The sequence below is a fragment of the Podarcis melisellensis genome (genome assembly GCF_964234715.1).
Source record: "Podarcis melisellensis genome assembly, chromosome: 5".
Taxonomy (NCBI): domain Eukaryota; kingdom Metazoa; phylum Chordata; class Lepidosauria; order Squamata; family Lacertidae; genus Podarcis; species Podarcis melisellensis.
The window spans coordinates 2,107,463-2,128,366 of record NC_138537.1 but is presented as its reverse complement, the minus strand read 5'-3'; the positions used below and the strand labels follow the sequence as shown (position 1 = coordinate 2,128,366).

The following is a 20,904-nucleotide window of genomic DNA, read 5'->3' as shown; positions in this document are numbered from 1 at the left end:
TTCAGCCATTCAAACATGGGTATCCATTCTGTTAGACAGCTTATTCCACCCTTTGCCAAGCCGGTGCCCTCGGAAACTGTTGGATCACAGCTCCAATCACCCAAAACACCATGGGGCTATGTTGGCTGCGGCTGTTTCAAAATATCTGGAGGGCACCAAATTAGCAAGGGCTGCCTTATCCATTTTACACAGGTTTAAAACCTCGAGTTTCTGTGGTGCTCTGACAGTTCTGCCTCCCATTCCCCCCACCTAATCTTGTACCAGCAATTTTGCGAAGCCGTCTTTTTTCCACTTGGCTGTTTGTTTGGACCTCTGTACATGTACGGTTTGCTGGGGTTTTCGTTTCACTTGCACGTTTTATTTATTTATTATATATCAGACCGATGTGCCTCCTCCCCTTTGCCAAGCTCCCAAAGCACATGGATTGCAGCACCATTTTTAATTAAACATCACAGCTATGTAGGATGCAATTTACAACAGCGGATTAAATGAAGTATCGAGGAAACAAATTGGACTAGCCAAAGCTGTGATACAGTTTTGCATGTGTACAGGTACAAAGTAATTAACTCTTATTGAAGGGAATCCGAGTGGTCTTTTGCATTTCTCGTTGGAATAGAGATATATAACAAGTGCTATTTTTCTGGGGGGGACACAGGGGGACGCATACCCCTAAACATTTTGTGAATCTTTGTACTTTTGTCCATTTACTGTATTTATTTTTCCTGATTTGAACTATGAAATAGTGATTTTCTTGAGTCAAAATGAGAGTACCCCTAAACATTTTTTAAAAGGAAAAAAGCACTGTATATAACAGTTAAATTTGGGATTCAATGTAGCCTTTGTCTGAGGTGGGATCTTACTTATAGCAGAGGAATCATGATGCAGCAATACAAATGAACTGGAATCCATTTCTGATCTGTGATTTAATCTGTGTACACATCCCCCAGGGTGCTCCGAGGGATTATTGCCGTCTGATATTGCAATCCCGTGTGCTCACCTGCTTGTGTGCATCACAAACTGCATGGCAAAACAAGGCATGGAAGCTGGCAAATTGCAGATGTGTCCGTTTCACAATAAATTTCAGAGATTCTTCAAAGTCTGACGGGAGAGAAAGTGAAGGAGAGCAGCCCAACCCATTGAACAATCACAAAATGGAACGGGAAATCGCCTGCTCATCCTTGACCCCCCCTTTCTTTGTAGCTCCGTTCATCAATGGTATTGAGACAGGTATCTGTGCAAATCCAGGATTTACTTGGCAAAGGGCTGTGCTGAGCTTTCGGTTTCTGGAGGTGTGTGTGCCAGAAAAGAAAGGCCCAGTTTCAGTCTCTGGCAATGCCAGGTTCAACTGGGAGAAACCCCTGAGGCTGAAACTCCAGAGAGGTGCTGCCAGTCAGAGCAGTCAATAATAATAATAATAATAATAATAATAATTTATTATTTATACCCCGCCCATCTGGCTGGGTCCCCCCAGCCACTCTGGGCAGCTTCCAACAAAACACTAAAATACAATAACCTATTAAACATTAAAAGCTTCCCTAAACAGGGCTGCCTTTAGATGTCTTCTAAAAGTTTAGTAGTTATTTTTCTCTTTGACATCTGGTGGGAGGGCGTTCCACAGGGCAGGTGCCACTACCGAGAAGGCCCTCTGCCTGGTTCCCTGTAACTTGGCTTCTCACAGTGAGGCAACCACCAGAAGGCCCTCAGAGCTGGACCTCAGTGTCCGGGCAGAACGATGGAGGTGGAGACGCTCCTTCAATACTGACCTGGATGGGCCAGTTACAAAGCTTCAGTTGTTGATACAACCTGAAGTAACTTGGTCAAAGTTTTACTATCCCAGACTGCAGGTGGAGGCGGTTGTATTTTTGCTAATGTTCACCTATGACTTTTTAAATGTAGAAGACTAATTGAAAGCACTAAGATAAAACATTTCTCCCTCTGCTGTGCTAGCTTTCTGCATGCGGGGATGCCATGCTTTTAAAATGAAGGCACACATTCAGACGTACAACCCCTACTCCCAGTCTGAAGTGAAACAGTCCCAGAGAAGTACCATGTTTTTTGCTCTATAAGACGCACGAGACGACAAGACGCACCTAGTTTTTGGAGGAGGAAAACAAGAAAAAAAAATATTCTGAATCTCAGAAGCCAGAACAGCAAGAGGGATCGCTGTGCAGTGAAAGCAGCAATCCCTCTTGTTGTTCTGGCTTCTGGGATAGCTGCGCAGCCTGCATTCGCTCCATAAGATGCACACACTTTTCCCCTTACTTTTTAGGAGGGAAAAAGTGAGTCTTATAGAGCAAAGAATACGGTATGTATCACATGAATATTCTGATTGGCCCTTCCCTGGGCATTTTGCTACATCCAGCATTTTAGCCAAATGGAGCTCGCAGGTCCCTCAACATTACTGAATACCTTGGAAAGGCAAAGTTCATTCCTTCTGCCACCGCTGCCTGTGTTTGTACAAGAACCAGATGGATATCTCTTCTTGCTGCTTCAGTGAGAGAAATCTTCTAAGGTTACCAGATTGCTTCCTAATAGGGTGGATATTGCTGTACTTAGCTCTGGAGTGCAAGCAAAAAATATCTCTCTTCATTTATCAAACTGTGTGCAATTGTCATCATGCGATAAATCTACAGGCAACAGATGAATGGAGCGAGCTATGCTAAAACCACACACAAACACCCCTGCAATATGTTTTTGCCTTTAACCCTTCTGCGATGGGCGGTGTACCTTCCTGAAGATATCTGCAGTCAGGCAGGGATGGGTGAAGGAATCTAGCTTGCTGCAGCTTTATGAAACATAGCTAAAAGAAACTCCAAATCTCTGGATCAGCAACTGTCATTATCATTATTTATTGAATTTGTATTCTGCCTGTTATCCGTAGATCTCAGGGCGGTTCACAATGTGAAATACAATATAAAAGCAAAAAAGACACAATAAAAACAAGAACAAAAACCCTACATATTTATGGGCGTGTTCATACTTCCGCTTGTCTTGTGCCTAGAGAGCATGGGTCCGAGTTGTTTTCTGCTTGCCCCATGACTTTCCCCTGGAAAAGCTGCTCTTTAGCACTGAATCGGAGGAAACCTCAATCCACGGAAAACCCCATTGACAATTGCTCCAATTCAGTGGTAAAGATTCAGTGGGTTTTCCCAGGGGAAAGTAGCAGGAGAAGCAGAAGCCTGGATGAGGCCGTAGATCAGTGGCATAGCGTGGTTTGCTGGTGCCCGGGTGGGCGGGCGCTGGGGCAGCAGGACGCAGAGGTTGAATGGAACTTGCCACGCCAGCCCAGCATGTGCCATTGATGTCACCAGACTGATGCCAGCCCTGAGCTGCTTTGCAAGGCTTGCAAAGCAGCTCGGGGTGGCACGGCGGCGTGCACAGCACCCCCAGAAAAATGTTCCGGGGGCCATCATCCCAGCAGCCCTCCATGCTATACCCCTGCCATAGATCTGCTTAGAATTCTTGGTACTCCTAACTGAAAATCTTTGTTTCATGGAATATTTGGTGTTATTTGACTGTAATCAGAGAAAAGAGTCCGTTGGCAGTCTTGGAATGGCCAAGAAACCAGCTTCCCAAACCTGCTCTTGGTTCACAAGCCCTGGTGCACTGTTTTGCATGATCTCTTCTTTACCCAGGCGTCTCCTGATGCTAATCTTGACTTAGGCGGCATGATTGCCATCATCCCATAATTCCTTCCTCCCAATTCCCTGTTAACAGGTCTTCTGCACATGTGGTTTGTGTTCATGAATAGTAAGCTGGCGATATCCAGAATGTCACCCCTTTGGCATGAACGTGCCCAACCCTCTTTCAAAGGCCATCACTTTCTCCTGGTAGAGCAAGTTCCAAAGTTTAATTATACACTGTATTAAGAAGTCCTTTCTTTTATCTGTACTTTTCATCAAGTACAGTTTTATAAAGACACCTCAGTTAAGTGGAAAGAGGAAAAAACGGTCTCCTGTCGTTTCGTGCGGAGGAAGAGAGGTGGAGTTTTGCAAAAGTCTGGCTGAAACATGGTGGCTGTGAATCATGGTAGAGCACTGTGTTCAGATGGTCATATTCGGAGGGGGAACTGAGCAGGTGCCATTTGTCCCAGTTACACACACACACACACACGTGTGAATTTGCCCCATCTTGGGTGCCCCAGTGGAGTGCCTAGGGTAGGATTCGGGGGAGGCGCAGAGCAGCGCAAGCCTCTGTTGCATCACCAACACAGACCACCAGAAATTTGCAAACAAGCAAACAACTTTCCCCGTTTTCTCCTCCAAATCTTTTGATGGTGTGGTGGCCAGTCAAGCAAGAACTTTTGTTCTCAGAAGTGACTCTTCTGGCCTTTGGAAGGAAGGAGAGCGAGAGCGCGGGCAAGGGGTGTTTTCATCGGAAGCCAAATTCCGAGTCAAATTCCGTGGCGCCTTTGTCCCCCTGGCTGGGCTGCCCCCTTCTAATTGTTCCCTTGTCAGGAGGCGTACGCCTCCGAGAGAGTTATCTGATGGCTGCCCCAGGGCTCGCGAGCGACTCAGACGCTGACCTCTGGGTGCAAACCGCTCCTCCGAGCCTCTATGGCCTGGGGCTCGGCTGCCCAGACCCAGCGTTGGCCCTGGGTGTCTTAACTTTCCTCCTCTCACCTGGACATTTTGATGCACCTGTCTGGGGCCGGGGTGGAGTGGGCCAAAGGATCACAAGAGGAACAGAGAGAGCAAAGCAGCCTCCCAGCTGCTCATGTCAAGGCGAGGATTAATCGCTATTTAAATAGCAAGCTGGGAGGGGGTGCTGGGCTGTGGAATGTGGCCGGATCAAGGCAGAGGAATGGCTCTTCCCCTCTTCGCCATTCAGACAGATGGCTCCTGGCTTGCTTGGAATGACAGGGCTGCCGTATTTACAATTTGCTTTCCTCTTTATTACGATTAAGATTTCTAATCTGATCTGCTGCCCAATGCCTGCAGGAGGGCGACTGCTTGTGCAACAGCCATTTTAAGAGGCAAGATACCTATTAAACACTTTAAAAAATTAAACACGGCTAAAACAGACTCGTCTGCCGCATTCCTGACAACCAAATCAAAGACGTGCCAAACCCCCTTGAGAAAGTTTGCCAGGTTTGCAAATTTTGGTGCTTCCTCAGATGGTTTTGCCTGAAGGAACTCCCAGAGATTGCATTTGGGATTTTGCAGTAAGTGGGATGTTGGTGGGACTTCTTGGCACGATTTTTTTAAAAAAAAATTAAAATACAAATCTGGGGTTCTTGAAGGGGAAGGTGTGCTTTGGAATGCATATGTTCATTGAAACAAGCATTGCATGTGGGGAAATGGCTTGCGAAAACACAAATACTAGGAGAAACGAACACCAGGACGCTAGCCAGCTTTCAGGAGGACTTTTAGACAAAAATGAATCACAAACCGATGTGGAAATGTGGCTAAATCGAGGCTGGGAAAATGAGAACCTGAAATTGACTGGGTGGCCCATCCCTTGCAGGAGCAAGCAAGACAGGCTTGGAAGGGTGCTGTGGCAATGGAGCAAATCTAGGTGGCCAAGAGAACGGCCTGCTTTTCTCAGGGCTGAGCTGCCTGCCTGCTGGGGAAAGGGCTGCGTTGCTTGAGCAAGGGTGCCCCTCAAGGCGGGGGCGGCTTTGCTTAGGGATTAAGGTGCTCTAGCTGGCAGGCAAAAGGGCTGGCTGCTTCTCTTGGCATCAGTGCCAGGGGTGCGTGCTGAGCAACATTGCCAAACTTGCTGGTTTCTTCTCTGAGTGAATTAGTTCCTCTACCATCCTTACTGTTTACCAACGTAAATATGTTTCGGTGGCCAAGTTCAGGCATTCGCATCTCAGCTTAATAAACCAAAATGTGAGCGAGCTGCTTGCACCTGCTCACCCATTAAAGCTCTGCTCACTTGTTGCTATTTATTAATTGCCTTCCGCAGATGTCCCCGGGCGATGGGTGAACTAGAATCAAAACAACTACAGAAATAACCCAAGAGCAGCTTAAAAGCAATGCTAAATGGACACCTATGGCCGAGATCTTTTCATCTTCGTTGTGTAACTTGGCAAGCAGATCTTGAAGTCACATAGCTTCCTGTTTCATCCAAACCAGGAAACCTTGGTCCCTAGCATTGAACGAGCCAGGATCCCAAAACCGTGGTTTGAAGTGGGTTTAGGATCTTGCCTCATTCTCATGCTGCTAACCAGAGTTTCTCCGGTTCAGATGCAATGAGAAGCTACGGTCAACTACAGTCTTCCTGGTTTGGTTGTGAAAGTTCTGTATGCATGTTCAAAAGACTCACGTGTCTTGGTTTATCAATCCGAGATGTGATTGTCCAAAGTGGGTCAGGGCTGAGATTCTTCTTACATCTGGTAGTCTTCAAAAAAATATAATCTGATGGATGTGCTTTATGAGTGGAATACAATTAAATATTTCAGCCAAGGACAATAAAATGTATGACTTATCCCTCCCTGTTGTAAAATAGTATGAGGTGAAGGATTAAGATGTCACTGGCGAGGAGGGAGCAGGAGAAGAGCAATTGGAAGGATCTTTGAGCTTGAACGAAATGTATGGCTGAAGGTGGCACCATAACTCCCTGGCTATTTCCATGGAGCAGAGGTAAACCAGGAAATAACCTTCCTGGAACAGGCAGCCTCAGAAGGTGGCAATCTCTCCTTCCTCGGAGGTCTATAATCAAAGGTTGGATGGACGTCTGTTAGTAATCCTTTAGCTGTGATCCCTGCATCACAGGGGTTTGGACTACAGGGGCCTTGGGGTCTCTTCCAACTCTACAATTCAGTGATTCTATGAGCTTGGAAGGTGATGGACTCTCCTTCCTTGAGGGTCTTTAATCAAAGGTTGGATGGACATCGGCCAGGGATCCTTTAGCTGTGATTCCTAGTGGATTACCCTTGGGGACACCTGCCAACTCTACAATTCTATGATTCTGTGATTCTCAAGATCGTGTCAAACTTAAAGGTGGTTAAAGATGCTAAATGTGTGTGTGTGTAGATAGATGATAGATAGATAAATAGATAGATATAGATAGATAGATAGATAGATAGATAGATAGATAGATGATAGATAGATAGATAGATAGATGATAGATAGATAGATGATAGATAGATAGCCAAACACTGATAGCTGAGCTGGAATTATTTCCAGAGGAACAGAGGCTGGGTTCTTTCGCTTTACTGTAACATATCTATGTATTCTCTCTCTCTTCTTTTCAGCCACAGTATACAAACCTGGGGCTCCTTAACAGCATGGACCAACAGATACAAAATGGCTCCTCATCCACAAGCCCGTACAACACGGACCATGCTCAGAACAGCGTGACGGCGCCCTCCCCTTACGCCCAGCCCAGCTCAACCTTTGACGCCCTCTCGCCCTCGCCCGCCATCCCCTCCAACACAGACTACCCAGGACCTCACAGCTTTGACGTCTCATTTCAACAATCCAGCACTGCCAAGTCGGCCACGTGGACGGTAAGAGTTGGGTCTGGCTTGGGGGGGGTGGCACTGGAAGGCTGGTGCGTGAAATATGGTGGCAATTGGGAAGTTGCAGCCCAATGTTTTCCCTGTTAGGAAGGAACTGCATTCCAAAGGTAGCGCATGGGTCATTCCTGGTCATGTTTTCCCATCGACTGGATGGAACAACTCCTCCGTTGGAGGAAGTTGGGAATGTGAGCGGTAGAATGAGGGTGGTGAGTCACTAGATTGCAGTAATTCACAATTGCTCAAGAGGCATAGTAGTTTTCCAAAGTCCCCTGGTAGCCAGAGTTAATTTAAATGCCCCGTGCAAAATGCAGTTCCGTTGGGCACAGTTCAAGGGTTAAAGCTTCATATTTTCCTAAGTCCCAATTCATGTCACCAGGTCACTTGTAAACACTTCCCAAAGGTGGTTTACACACAAATGAAATCATTTGGTAGGGTTCGTTTTGCAACCTGTGTCATGCTGCCATTGCTCCCTCATTGCTTGTGATGAGATTTGTAGAGTCTGGGAGTAGTCTCTTGTATCTTGTGGGTACCAACTCCACACCTACATATGCAAAAGAAAGCAAGATCATTGTCTCCCCTCTCCTCTCTCCCCCTACATCCTCACAATGCCTGCGACAACAATGTCTCACACCGAATGTAGCTGATGTGTCAAAAGGACTCTGTGAATTGAAAACAGAAGTGTTTATATGTACCTTTGCTATTCATGAAAATCTTTCAATGAAATAAAAAAATATAACAAACAATTCCTGAGTGTGAGCCAATGCTGGCCAAGTTCTCCTTGGGTCTGCATCCTTTGACCTGCTGAGAACCAGAGATGGAGCGTTTACCTCCTCTTGGTATCTTCGGCTCTATCAGGGGCTGCTGTATTGCTGGGGGCCATCTTAGCCCCCCCCCCCGGATCTTCTTGAGGTTGCCTTGTTGTTGTTGTTTAGTCGTTTAGTCATGTCCGACTGTGACCCCCTGGACCAGAGCACACCAGGCACTCCTGTCTTCCACTGCCTCCCGCAGTTTGGTCAAACTCATGCTGGTAGCTTTGAGAACACTGTCCCACCATCTCGTCCTCCGTCGTACCCTTCTCCTCGTGCCCTCCATCTTTCCCAACATCAGGGTCTTTTCCAGGGAGTCTTCTCTTCTTATGAGGTGGCCAAAGTCTTGGAACCTCAGCTTCAGGATCTGTCCTTCCAGTGAGCACTCAGGGCTGATTCCCTTCAGAATGGAGAGGTTGGATCTTCTTGCAGTCCATGGGACTCTCCAGAGTCTCCTCCAGCACCCCAATCAGAAGGAATTAAGATCTCATCAGGAGACTGCTCTTTCTTTTGCCTTTGCCTCTTGATGTGACTCCAGGGCTCTCTGATGAATACCTGTCACCTTCCTGTCTCCCAGATGACAGTTTAGGAACCAACCCAACTGGAAGGATTTCTTCGGTTACAGTGACCTATTAAAATTGTGATTTGCATCATGCCCCACCCTTGCAAAGAGTAACACAATTTGAAAGTGTTCTTTCAGCTTTCACTGGCTGTTACCAAAGGGCGTTGGCATGGGGAATAAGGCGTTCACCTTGCAGGATCTCCGCCTTTTACCCCCTGGTAACTATTCCCTTGAGGACTGTTCGGCCTTGCTGAGAACTGGAGAGGCCCTTGACTGGTAGATCATCTTGTTCTCGGAAAGCACCGTACAGCCATAGGAGAGACATCTGAGGAAGCCACTCAGTCAAGATGTGTTTAGTTCCCAAGGCTATAATGGGAGGGCCAAGAATTGCTGGCTCTTTCCAAGAGAGAGAGAGAGACCAAGAGAGGTTGCAAACTTCAACTGCATTTAGATTTTGCTGTTCTGGTGCATAGTCCCAAAATTTAAAAGGGTGTGGCTTCAGATTTACTACCAAGTAACTTTGTTTAGTTAACTTTTTATACCGCTTCGTGTTTGAACAAAATATCTCAGCAGTTTACATATCACAACAGCAGCGATATAAAATGCCGTACGTTGGTACCTTGGTTCTCAAACTTAATCCGTTACGGAAGTCTGTTCCAAAACCAAAACGTTCCAAAACCAAGGCGTGCTTTCCCATAGAAAGTAATGTAAAATGGATTAATCCCTTCCAGACTTTTAAAAACAACCCCTAAAATAGCAATTTAACGTGAATTTTACTATCTAATGAGGCCACTGATCCATAAAATGAAAGCAATAATTAATGTACTGTACTATAAAATAAGACAGTATTGTAGATGATAAAAATTAAAAATAATAATAAAATATTCTTACCTGCACTGATGATAGTCATTGTTTGGATGGGGGGCTTTTATCAATTTTTGCAGTCACACAATCAATCGATCAGTAGCTGAAATGGGTTCCACACAGTCACAAAAACAAAAAATGAGAGCCACAAAACAGCAAAATAAATAGCAAAAACAAAAGTGCCAAACTTAATCCATTCCAAAAGTCCATTTACTTCCGAAATGTTTGAAAACCAAGGCGCAGCTTCTGACTGGTGCAGGTGCCCTGGAAACAACAGCCAACAGCCACATCGGATGTTCGGCTTCTGAGAAATGTCCGAAAACCTGAATGCTTACTTCTGGAATCGAGGTGTTTGAGAACCAAGGTACTCACTGTATAACAACAACATAAAATAACAATATGAAAATGCAAAGCAGATTCTGTACTCAGAACTAAACAATACTAGTAGCAGTTCCACTATTTTAAGTTTCATCATTAAGCAGCAATATGCATCCATTAGGAAAAACTTTCTGTCAGTGAGAAACATTTGAGCGTGGAACAGACTCCCTTGGAAGGTGGTGGAATCTCCTTCCATGGAGGTTTTTAAGCAGAGGTTGGGTGGCCACCTGTTAGAGATGCTTTAGCTGTCATTCCTGCACTGCAGGGAATTGGACTCGATGACTCTTCCAACTCTGCAATTCTGTGATTCTATGATATTGTGTACATTAAGTTGTACACCACCCTAATAGCTTATAAGATCATAGGAGAGAGTTTGGATTTGATATCCCGCTTTACCACTACCCGAAGGAGTCTCAAAGCGGCTCACATTCTCCTTTCCCTTCCACCCCCACAACAAACACCCTGTGAGGTGAGTGGGGCTGAGAGACTTCAGAGAAGTGTGACTGGCCCAAGGTCACCCAGCAGCTGCAGGTGGAGGAGCGGAGACGCAAACCCAGTTCCCCAGATTACAAATCCACTGCTCTGAACTACTGCACCACACTGGCTCTCAAGCTGCCATCTTTTTCATTCCATCCTGTATTGGGCCCCCGCAGTGCTCTTTCTGTTCTGCTGCAGTTCGCTTCCTCCCAAAGCTGTGCTATTCGTTTTCCTGTTCAACTGTGGCAAAATGATAAAATGATATAACTTACATCATTGATTTTGTAATTTGCATTGCCGTTACGTTATTCCACCCCGTTCATGACAACGCAAAGGAAACACAATGCAAGTGGGAGGGAAAGGTAATCAGTTATGCCCGATTTGCGGACTGAAAGCAATGGCAGATACTGATTGTATTCAACTGGGTTGATTTCCTGTTGAACACCAGCAATTTTTGCTCCTGTTTCAGTGGTTGTCAGAATGCTCTTGACGTCTCTACTATTGAGTGTGACTTCTGATCTGTTGCGGCCAATTTATCCCAACTCTTTCCAGGTCTGATTCTCACCAATTTATGGTCTGTCATCACAAAAGAGAGGGCCGAATGGACATCCCATCATGACTTAGAACATGTGTAAACAAACCTTCTGCTCTCCCTTTTACTCCTCCCTCCCTCCTCTCTTCTCCTCTCTCTCTCTCTCTCTCTCTCTCTCTCTCTCTCTGTTACATCTGGTTTCGTGGAAAGCACAGTTTGGAATTGCATCTGAACCAGCAAAAAATATCCCTTCAAACCAGGTCCTGATCCAAGCTGGCCTTCCTGGATCTGGAGGACTTTATTATTATTTTTTAATTCACAACATTAATACACTGCTGAATTGAAAAATAATAATCCTCAAAGTGGTTTACAATGATATATGTAAAACAATAACATTATCAGTACCAAGAATTAACGACAACGATTTGAGACTTTCGAAAAATTAAAAAAACTAAAAACAGGTTAAAACAAGTGGCAGCTCTCTAAATATATGGGTAGGCTTGTCTAGTTTTTCACAAGCTCATGTGACGCTGCTTTGCTGTTTCAGACATAACGGCAAACTGCACTTTCTTCCCAAGTGGGTGTAACGGATCAAAATGGATCATTTGAGTGGGGAAAAGGATGTGCTTGAGTCTGAGGTTCATTTGTGTAAAATGCCCAAGTCGGGTTTGTTTGGCCTGTGAATCAAAGCTGCAATGCCTCCGACTTCCGGAGGCGGCGCAAAACAGCAATGGCGGTCCTCTTTACCCAGTGAAGAGGGGCTCCGCGAAAAAGGGTTTTCCGCTACGGCGAAGCGGAGACCCATCCAGATAAACCGCAGGCAGAGCGAGCCTGTGGCCGTGGGACTCGGCGGGTGCCAGAAGCCCCCCCAGAAGCGAGGAAGGGACCTCGTAAGAGGCTCCGGATCGTGAACGGGGGAGCGGCGCTGTGAGTTCATCGCTCTTTTCGCGGAAGTGAAGCCGCGCTGCTGTTGCTGATGAGCGCCGACCTTTCTTCTTGAAAAACATCGAGATTGGCTGCAATTTACCCGTGAGTAAGGGGTACCAAAGAACTGACTAAGGATCAACTTAAATTTGTCTATTTTGGCTGAAAACGGGAGGCGAGTAACAGGAAGTCCGCCTTCCGGTCCTGCTAATCGGAGCAAAGCAAAGAACCCGATGCGGGCTGAAGTGTTAAAAAGAGACTTTGAAAGAAATAAGAAGGGGCATTAATAGACTGTGTGTTTTTAGAAATCGAAAAAGGGTGAAGAAATAAATGTTTTAGTCCAGTGTGTTAGAGAATCTTCCTCCTATTGTGAAGAGACGTGGAATTGAAGGGGACAACCGAGTTATTGGACTGCCAGTGTTGCAAATGAGTACTGTCAGGCTGCAGAAACTTTTCTTTTAACATAAACTGTTGCACTGATGGATACACTATCGCTTTAATACTGTTATTGAAACCTCTCTGTTACCTTGTGGCACTAATTCGAAACAGAACTCTCTGAAATCCTCCTTTCTGAACTTGGGGATTTCAGTCGAAATAGGAGCTTTGATGGTGGAAAAGAAACTTTCTTTCCTTTGAAAACCCCCCCTAGTGGATTTGCGGAGACATAGTAGCCTGGGAACTGTATCTTATTGGGATTTTTTGTGGTTTAATTGTTTATACTCTGGACTTGCCTTTCTCATGGACTGAAAGACTATTTGACCTTGAACAGCAGCTGGGGAATGAGTGGCCCAGCGAAAACAAGAGCAGCTAAAGCTAAGGAAGCTTTAGCTGAGGAAGTTAAAGAAAAGAAAAAAGACAAGAGAGCTGGGCAGCTGGTCCAAACAACCTTGATTCACCATCGTAGATCCTCGGTGCCTACTGTGTTGACGGCGCAGGAGGAGGAAGTTGAAACGCCTGCTACAGAAGAAATGGCAGCTGGAGGAACTGATCCAGTCTTGAAACAAATTTTGGAACAATTGGCACTTTTGAATAAGAAGGTGGACGATCAGTCATCTAAAATTGATAGAGCTACATCTACTATCAGCAAGTTAACAGATCAGGTTTCGCAGCATACCCAGGCTATTGAGAAACTGCAAGGAGCTACGGCGGAGAACTACAAATTAGCTGCGGAAGCCAATCAAAAAGCTGAGCAAGCGTGCAAGAAGGTGGAAGAGATCAAAGGGGAAGTAAGACCTCTGAGAAGACAGGTAGGAGAACAGCAAGCCTACCTGTCAATGGTGGAACTGAAAAGTAAGGAATGTAATCTTAGGCTGAGGGCTGTCCCAGAGTTGGAACAGGGCAACCTAGAGAAATTCTTGACGGAGCTGTTTTCTAAATTTTGGGGGGTTGAAGAAGATAAAGACTTCAAGATCGTGACGGCCTTCAGACTGGGAAGATCGGTTAAAAAAGATAAGTCCAGAGACTGTTTGGTTTGTTTGAGAACAAGAGAGGAAAGAGACAAGATATTAGGCCAACACTTTAAAAAATCCCTGGAAGTCGAAGGTAAAAGGGCAGAAATTTATAGAGATATTCCTAAATATTTGTTGGACCTTAGAGCCACATATACAGACTTGGCCAAATTGTTAAGATACAACGCAATCCCATACAGGTGGGAATTTCCTCAAGGTCTGTCATTTACCTATAAAGGAAAGAAGGTAAGAATCAAAACGCCAGAAGACCACCAGAAGTTCCTACACGACAACGAGGAGGACCTCCAAAAGAGAGCCGCAGATTCTTGGCCTCCACCACCGGGATTACCACCAGGATCCACACCATCTGGAGGCGGCCCGGCACCACAGCTTCCGGAAAAGGAAGACAAATTAGATACCCAACTGTGATATCCAAGAAGTAGACCGGGATGTCTCTACAGCTTCTTAGCTGGAATATAAATGGCGGGAATTCTCCAGAAAAACGCAGAAAAGTATTTCATATTTTGAAAAAAGAACAATTGGACATTATTTGCCTGCAAGAAACACATGTGACAAGACTCCATAGAAAAGTGCTAATTAATAAAAGGTTAGGCCAAGAATTTATTTCATCGGATAAAGTTAAGAAAAGAGGAGTGGTGATCTATGCAAAGGAGAACTTGTCCCCAAAATTTGTATTTAAAGACGAACAGGGCAGAATTTTGGCAATTGAAATCCAGACACAAGGAGAAAAGTTTTTAATTCTAGGAATCTACGCCCCAAATGATGGAAAATCGGAATTTTTTAAGAAGCTGCATGAGATTATGCTGGACTATTTGGACTATAACAACATTATCATGTTGGGAGATATGAACGGTGTCGCCTCAGTGAATATGGATAAGTCACAAAGTGCTAATATAACGAAAGATGGCAGACTTCCAAAAACCTTTTTTGAAATGACTGACAATTTGGATTTGATCGACATATGGAGGATCAAGAACCCTCTAGGGAAAGAAGGAACTTTCTTTTCTGAGGCCCATATGACATGGACGCGAATCGACCAAATATGGATAACTAGAGGGCTGGCACCTAAGACCAGAAAAGTGGAAATCTGCCCAAAAACCTGCTCCGACCACAACGCCTTGAGAATGGAATTGAGACTAAATACAACCGGATCGTTCAGATGGAGAATGAATGACGCCTTGTTAAGAGATCAGGAGATTGTTAAGAAGGCCCAAAAAGTTTTAAAGGACTATTTTGAAATAAACTTAAAGACAAATGTGGAAAAAAGAATAATCTGGGACGCAAGCAAAGCAGTGATAAGAGGGTTTCTAATACAACAGAACACGATTAAAAAAAGACTCTGGAATGAAAAGAAGGAGAAGATCTTGGAGAAAATAAGAGAAGGAGAGAGAAAACTGAGATCCAGGCCCAAATCGAAGGAAGTATTGAGAGAAGTGAAGTTTTTCCAGGCACAATATTCGAAACTGATAAATCAAGAGGTGGAATGGAAAATTAAACAAATGAAACAAAGATCCTTTGAATCTGCAAACAAATGTGGAAAATTGTTAGCCTGGCAGTTGAAAAAGAGACAAAAACTTAACACAGTTACAAATCTAGAGATTGAAGGGAGAATGGTTCAGAAACCCGAAGAAATCAGAAGGTCCTTCCAGAAATATTTTAAAGAACTCTATTCTCAAAGGCCACAAAAAAGCTCAGAGGTGGACCAATTTGTCATAACTAATGGATTACAAAAAATACCCCAGGAAATGAGAGCAACCCTGAACTGTAATATTACAACCCAAGAAATTGAATGCGCCATTCAGAACCTCCAACTGGGCAAATCTCCGGGACCTGATGGGCTTACTTCCAAATATTATAAGGTACTGAAGGACTCATTGACACAACCATTGTTGGAAGTTTGCAATCAGATTATGGAGGGGAGGAAGGCACCGGAAACGTGGAAAGAAGCCTTCATCACGTTGATCCCAAAACTAGAATCTGAAAAAACTCAACTTAAAAACTACCGTCCTATCTCACTCCTAAATGTGGATTATAAAATTTTTGCAGACATTTTGGCAAGTAGGTTTAAGAAAGTCTTAAATGAAGTTATTCATAAGGACCAAGCAGGCTTTCTCCCTGGTAGGCATTTATTTGACAACACAAGAAACATCATTGACATTTTGGAGTTTTTACAGATTAATTCAAACACAAGAGCGGTGTTGATTTTTATTGATGCGGAGAAGGCCTTTGACAACATTTCTTGGCTGTTTATGAAGAAAAATTTGGAAAGGATGGGAGTAGGGCGGGGGTTTGAAAATGGAATAGAAGCAATTTATTCAGAACAAAAGGCCAAATTGATAGTAAACAACGTGGTGACAGAGGAGTTTAAAATTGAAAAAGGGACACGACAGGGGTGCCCTCTATCTCCTCTGCTGTTTATTTCAGTTCTGGAGGTGCTACTGAACATGATCAGAAACGACCAGTTGACACAGGGAATTGTGGTCGGAGAGAAACAATATAAACTGAAAGCTTTCGCAGACGACTTGGTATTAACATTACAGGAGCCAGCCTCTAGTACTAAAAGAGCGTTAGAATTAATTTCTGATTTTGGTCGGGTGGCGGGATTCAAGCTGAATAAACAAAAAACTAAAGTTTTAGCAAAAAACTTGACAACTACTGAAATAGAGGAGTTCAGAAAAGAAACAGAACTAAATGTGGTCAAAAAAGTAAAGTACCTAGGGGTGCACTTGACCTCCAAAAATTTGAATTTATTTAAGGACAACTATGAGAAATGTTGGGCAGAGATAAAAAGAGATCTGGAAACATGGTCAAGATTAAAACTTTCCTTGTTGGGCAGAATAGCTGCCATAAAGATGAATGTATTGCCGAAAATGCTATTTTTGTTTCAGTCCCTCCAGGTCGTGGATAAGGTGGAATGTTTTGGAAAATGGCAGAGGGATTTGTCCAAATTTGTCTGGCAGGGCAAAAAGCCCCGAATAAAGTTTAAAATACTAACAGATGCGAAAGAAAGAGGGGGGTTTGCCCTGCCGGACTTGAGGTTATATTACGAAGCTGCAGCCCTCTGCTGGTTGAAGGATTGGATCTTATTGGAGAACACCGATGTCCTTGACCTGGAGGGATTTGATAATGCTTTTGGGTGGCATGCATATTTGTGGTATGACAAGGTTAAAGTTCATAAATTGTTCAAAAACCATATTGTCAGAAGGGCAATTTTCATGGTCTGGTCAAAATATAAAGACTTATTGGAGAGTAAAACTCCGAGGTGGCTCTCACCGATGGAGGCCAAAGCACGTAAAAGACTCAATATGGAGGCCCACTGGCCTAAATATTGGGAAATAATTGAAAAAATTGGAGATAAATGGAGGTTACAGAGTATGGAAAAGTTAAAAAACAAGGTGCGAGATTGGTTGCATTATGCTCAAATTCAGGAAGTTTTTAAAGCAGACAAAAAAGTGGGTTTTCAGGAGGAAAAATCGAAACTAGAAACAGAGTTGCTTGAGCCAAAATCCAAGCTAATTTCGAGAATGTATAACTTGCTGCTTAAATGGAACACACAGGATGAGATTGTCAAATCCTCTATGATAAAGTGGGCACAGGATTTGGGGCATAACATTATGTTTGAAGACTGGGAAAGGTTATGGAACACCGGAATGAAATTCACGGCATGTACTGCCTTGAAGGAAAACATTATGAAAATGATATACCGGTGGTACATGACCCCAGTCAAGCTTGCAAAGATATATCACCTGTCTGACAATAAATGCTGGAAATGTAAGGAAGAGGAAGGGACATTTTTACACCTCTGGTGGACCTGCCCGAAAGTGAAGGCCTTCTGGGAAATGATACATAATGAACTAAAAAAGGTGCTGAGATTCACCTTACCTAAGAAACCGGAGGCCTTCCTTCTGGGCATGGTAGACCAGAGGATGGTCAAGAAAGATAGAATTTTCTTTATGTACGCTACTACAGCAGCGAGGATTCTGTTGGCAAAGCACTGGAAGACACAAAATTTACCCACATTGGAAGAATGGCAGACGCAGCTGATGGACTATATGGAGTTGGCTGAAATGACTGGCAGAATTCGAGACTCGGGAGAAGAAGAAACGGAGGAAGTTTGGAAAAATTTTAAGGACTATTTGAAAAAGCATTATAAGTTGTATGAATGTTAAAAAATGCTCCTTTCTAGGAAGGTATAGCTTCAGTATCGGCAAATTTCTGAATTGATAAATAAGACACTATAAGACAGAAGTGAGGTAACGAAATATTTTTATTGTGTGGAAATTAAAAATTAATGCAATTGTATCGAAATGTTTACATCAGATAACACGATAAAATGGAAGATATATTGTTATGTACAAAACAAGTCAACAAATTGCTGAGGTTTTGGTTACACAGGGAATGCAGTGCTCGGGAGATGGGGGAAGTCCATTGGATTCATGGAAGTATGTATTTGAAAGTGGAAATTTGTTTATTAAAAACCTAATAAAATATTTATAAAAAAAACAAAAACAAAGCTGCAATGCCTCCGCACAAAGAAGGGGAAAGAAATGTTGGGGAAATTGCAGCAAAATGGGAAAGGACAGAGGTGAGGGCACCTGACGATTCAAGACCACTCTTCTCACATGAGATGTAAATGGTCTGAAAATCCAGGTGAGAGCGATTCAGTTGTGCTCTTTGAGTCATGAGCAGATAAAGGTGTGTTTACTGCGACGCTTTTGCGTGAGGTCTCTTGCAATTGGAAGCAAAGCTGTAATCAGCTTTAAATGGTGTGTCGGCATTTTATTGTGGGATCTGAGAACTTGCTGGATTCCCATATATCAGGAGTGCCTTCCTCCTCCTCCTCCTCCTCCTCCTCCTCCTCCTTTCTGCTTCTTCCTGGTGCTTTCCCCCCCCCTCCCCCATGTGGAAGAAAACAAGGCATTTCGAAAGCCCTGCACCTATGGTGGCTGTTGTTGTTTTTCCCAAAAGAGGAGAGACTTTTTCCTTCTCCCATCACCTCCACCCATTCCAAAAGGGAAAGTCGCCGCAGCAAATGAGGTTTGACAATTGCCTCTCACAGGCAGAACCCATTGCAGGATTCGGATTCAGATGGCTTGGTCCCTTAGATCCAAAGATTTCTTTCTTCAGAGGCAGAAAGTGATCCTTTGGGATTAACCCCATCTCTCCCTTCCCTTTTGTGGGGTGCCCTATCCATTTTCCCCACTCATCCTTGGAGTGAGCATGTGAAAATGTGATATTCTAAGCCTGATCCCCGCAGACTGATAAGAAGCGTACCTGAAGATGACTAAACCCATGTTCTTCGCTCTGCCGCTGTTTTCCTTTGTGTTCCCGTTGCCAGGCGAGGTTCGCGTTTGCATCTGGTTGGACTGCTTTTATAAAACAACAACAGCCTGTGATTAAAATGTCAGACAATAGGAATTAAGGTTTTTCTGACACTTTGAATGCTATTTGCAGGAGAGGATCCAGCCTGCAAAGGCTGAGCAAAAGTCGATTAATTATGGGTGTGGGTGAAAGCAGATGGTGGTCTCTTATCAATGGCTACCAAGACTCAAATCAATTTAAATCACGATTTAAATCATGATTTAAATCACCAGTCAGTAAGACTTAATTTAAGTCACTAGTCAGTAAGACTTGGTTTAATTTTTTCTTTTCTTTTCTTTTCGTTTTTTTTTTTTTACAGAAAGACTCAATCTTGCTGGTATAATCTTAATATTTACAACCAGACCAAGGTTTCATTTTTGGAATAATAAACTTTCAGAGTAGTTTCTACAGTTATATCAAAATTTAATGATTTGGTTATGCTATTAGAAATACATAGACAGATAATTATGAAATTATTGTGAGGTTTAAGAAGTTATCAATTTGGACAACTCTTCTGCTGTACTTTATTGGAAGGAGAAAAATAATCATTTCCTTAATAGCAATTTAAACAATTTATTTAACGAAAGCAATAACATGATAGCATATGTAACCATGTTTGTTAACTGATGTAGGTAAACATATATATATATATATGTTTACCTACATCAGTTAACAAACATGGTTACATATGCTATCATGTTATTATATATATACACACACACACACATACATACACACACACACAGACACACATACATATAAACTTAGATTTTAGCACACATGAAAAACTTAAAACTATAAGGTGACTTAAATAGAAAACGATCTTTAGAAATATTTTCCCTCCAATAGCATTTTATTTAAAAAATCTGATTTTAATTTTAAAAAAACTGATTTAAATTTTAAAAATCCGATTTAAATAAAAAATCTGATTTTTAAAATGTTTTTTTAAAATATATAATTGCTTTTTATCCACCCTGCCTGTGCATGCCAGGTGGGCGGTGTTGCCTTCAGATGCCCTCCGGATACCTAAAGGGCACTGAAGAGGACAAAGACAATCCCCTTTCCCGCCCCAGTGTCAGCCTTACATCAAAGGGGCCTGGCGGGGGCCTGGACTACGTGACCCTCAGGGTCCCTTCCAGCTCTGCTCTTCTACGATTCTGTGAAACTACAAGAGGGTAGATTTTTGTTTGGAAATTAGGAGACTACTGGTAAGAGCAGCGGGACTTAGTAACCTAGAGGACCGGTGGGCTCTCCTGTTTCACGGTGTTGGAATGATTTCCGCTGTTTAAATGCCTTTGCTATTATTTTTCATTCTTCTTTATCTTCCAAGAATCTCAAGGTGGAGGAGTTCAAGGTCACCCAGTGTGGGGATTTGAACCCTGTTCTCCCAGGCCCTAGTCTAACACTCTTAACCATTATGCAACAGCGGCTCGTATTTGCTAACAGCCGAAGAATGTGTGTCTTCAAAGAGGGGCTATAGGTCAGCTATATATTTTTTGGGAGGGGGGCTCAAGCAGGGAGAGGGGTGCGGTCAGACTAAATAGCTTACGAAGCCTTTTGAAACTCCAAAATCTGATGGCCCCTCACCTGATCCAGGAGGTCTGCTTTTCTGTTCTTCCATCCTATGCTTCTTCCAATGGGTCTTTAGACCAGGTAGACCAATTGCTCCCAAAATGGGCGATACCAGGCCCTGCAGGGGTTTACCTATAGGGAGAGGGGACTAAGAAACAAGGGGGCTAGAGGTATAAATGACTACCAAAGAGCAGACATCCCTGGATCAAGTTCATCAATTTTCTTGCATTAATTGAACTACCATATTTTTTGCTCTACAAGACGCACCAGACTACAAGAGGCACCTAGTTTTTGGAGGAGGAAAACAAGAAAAAAAATATTCTGAATCTCAGAAGCCAGAACAGCAAGAGGGATTGCTGCGCAGTGAAAGCAGCGATCCCTCTTGCTGTTCTGGTTTCTGGGATAGCTGCGCAGCCTGCATTTGCTCCATAAGCTGCACACACATTTCCCCTTACTTTTTAGGAGGGAAAAAGTGAGTCTTATAGAGCAAA

General features: G+C 43.6%; 1 protein-coding gene across 6 annotated transcripts in view; it reads left to right on the top strand.

Annotated features, from left to right (window-relative positions):
• TP63 (tumor protein p63) overlaps nt 1–20,904 on the top strand; it is a gene marked incomplete at its 3' end in the record, with an annotated part of 101,654 nt that overhangs the window by 16,300 nt on the left and 64,450 nt on the right. For all 6 annotated transcript variants that reach the window (XM_081911054.1, XM_081911053.1, XM_081911052.1 and 3 more), the window contains exon 2: nt 7,202–7,456. In XM_081911054.1, the coding sequence (XP_081767180.1) occupies nt 7,202–7,456 (255 nt within the window). The remainder of the gene's footprint in view (nt 1–7,201; nt 7,457–20,904) is intronic.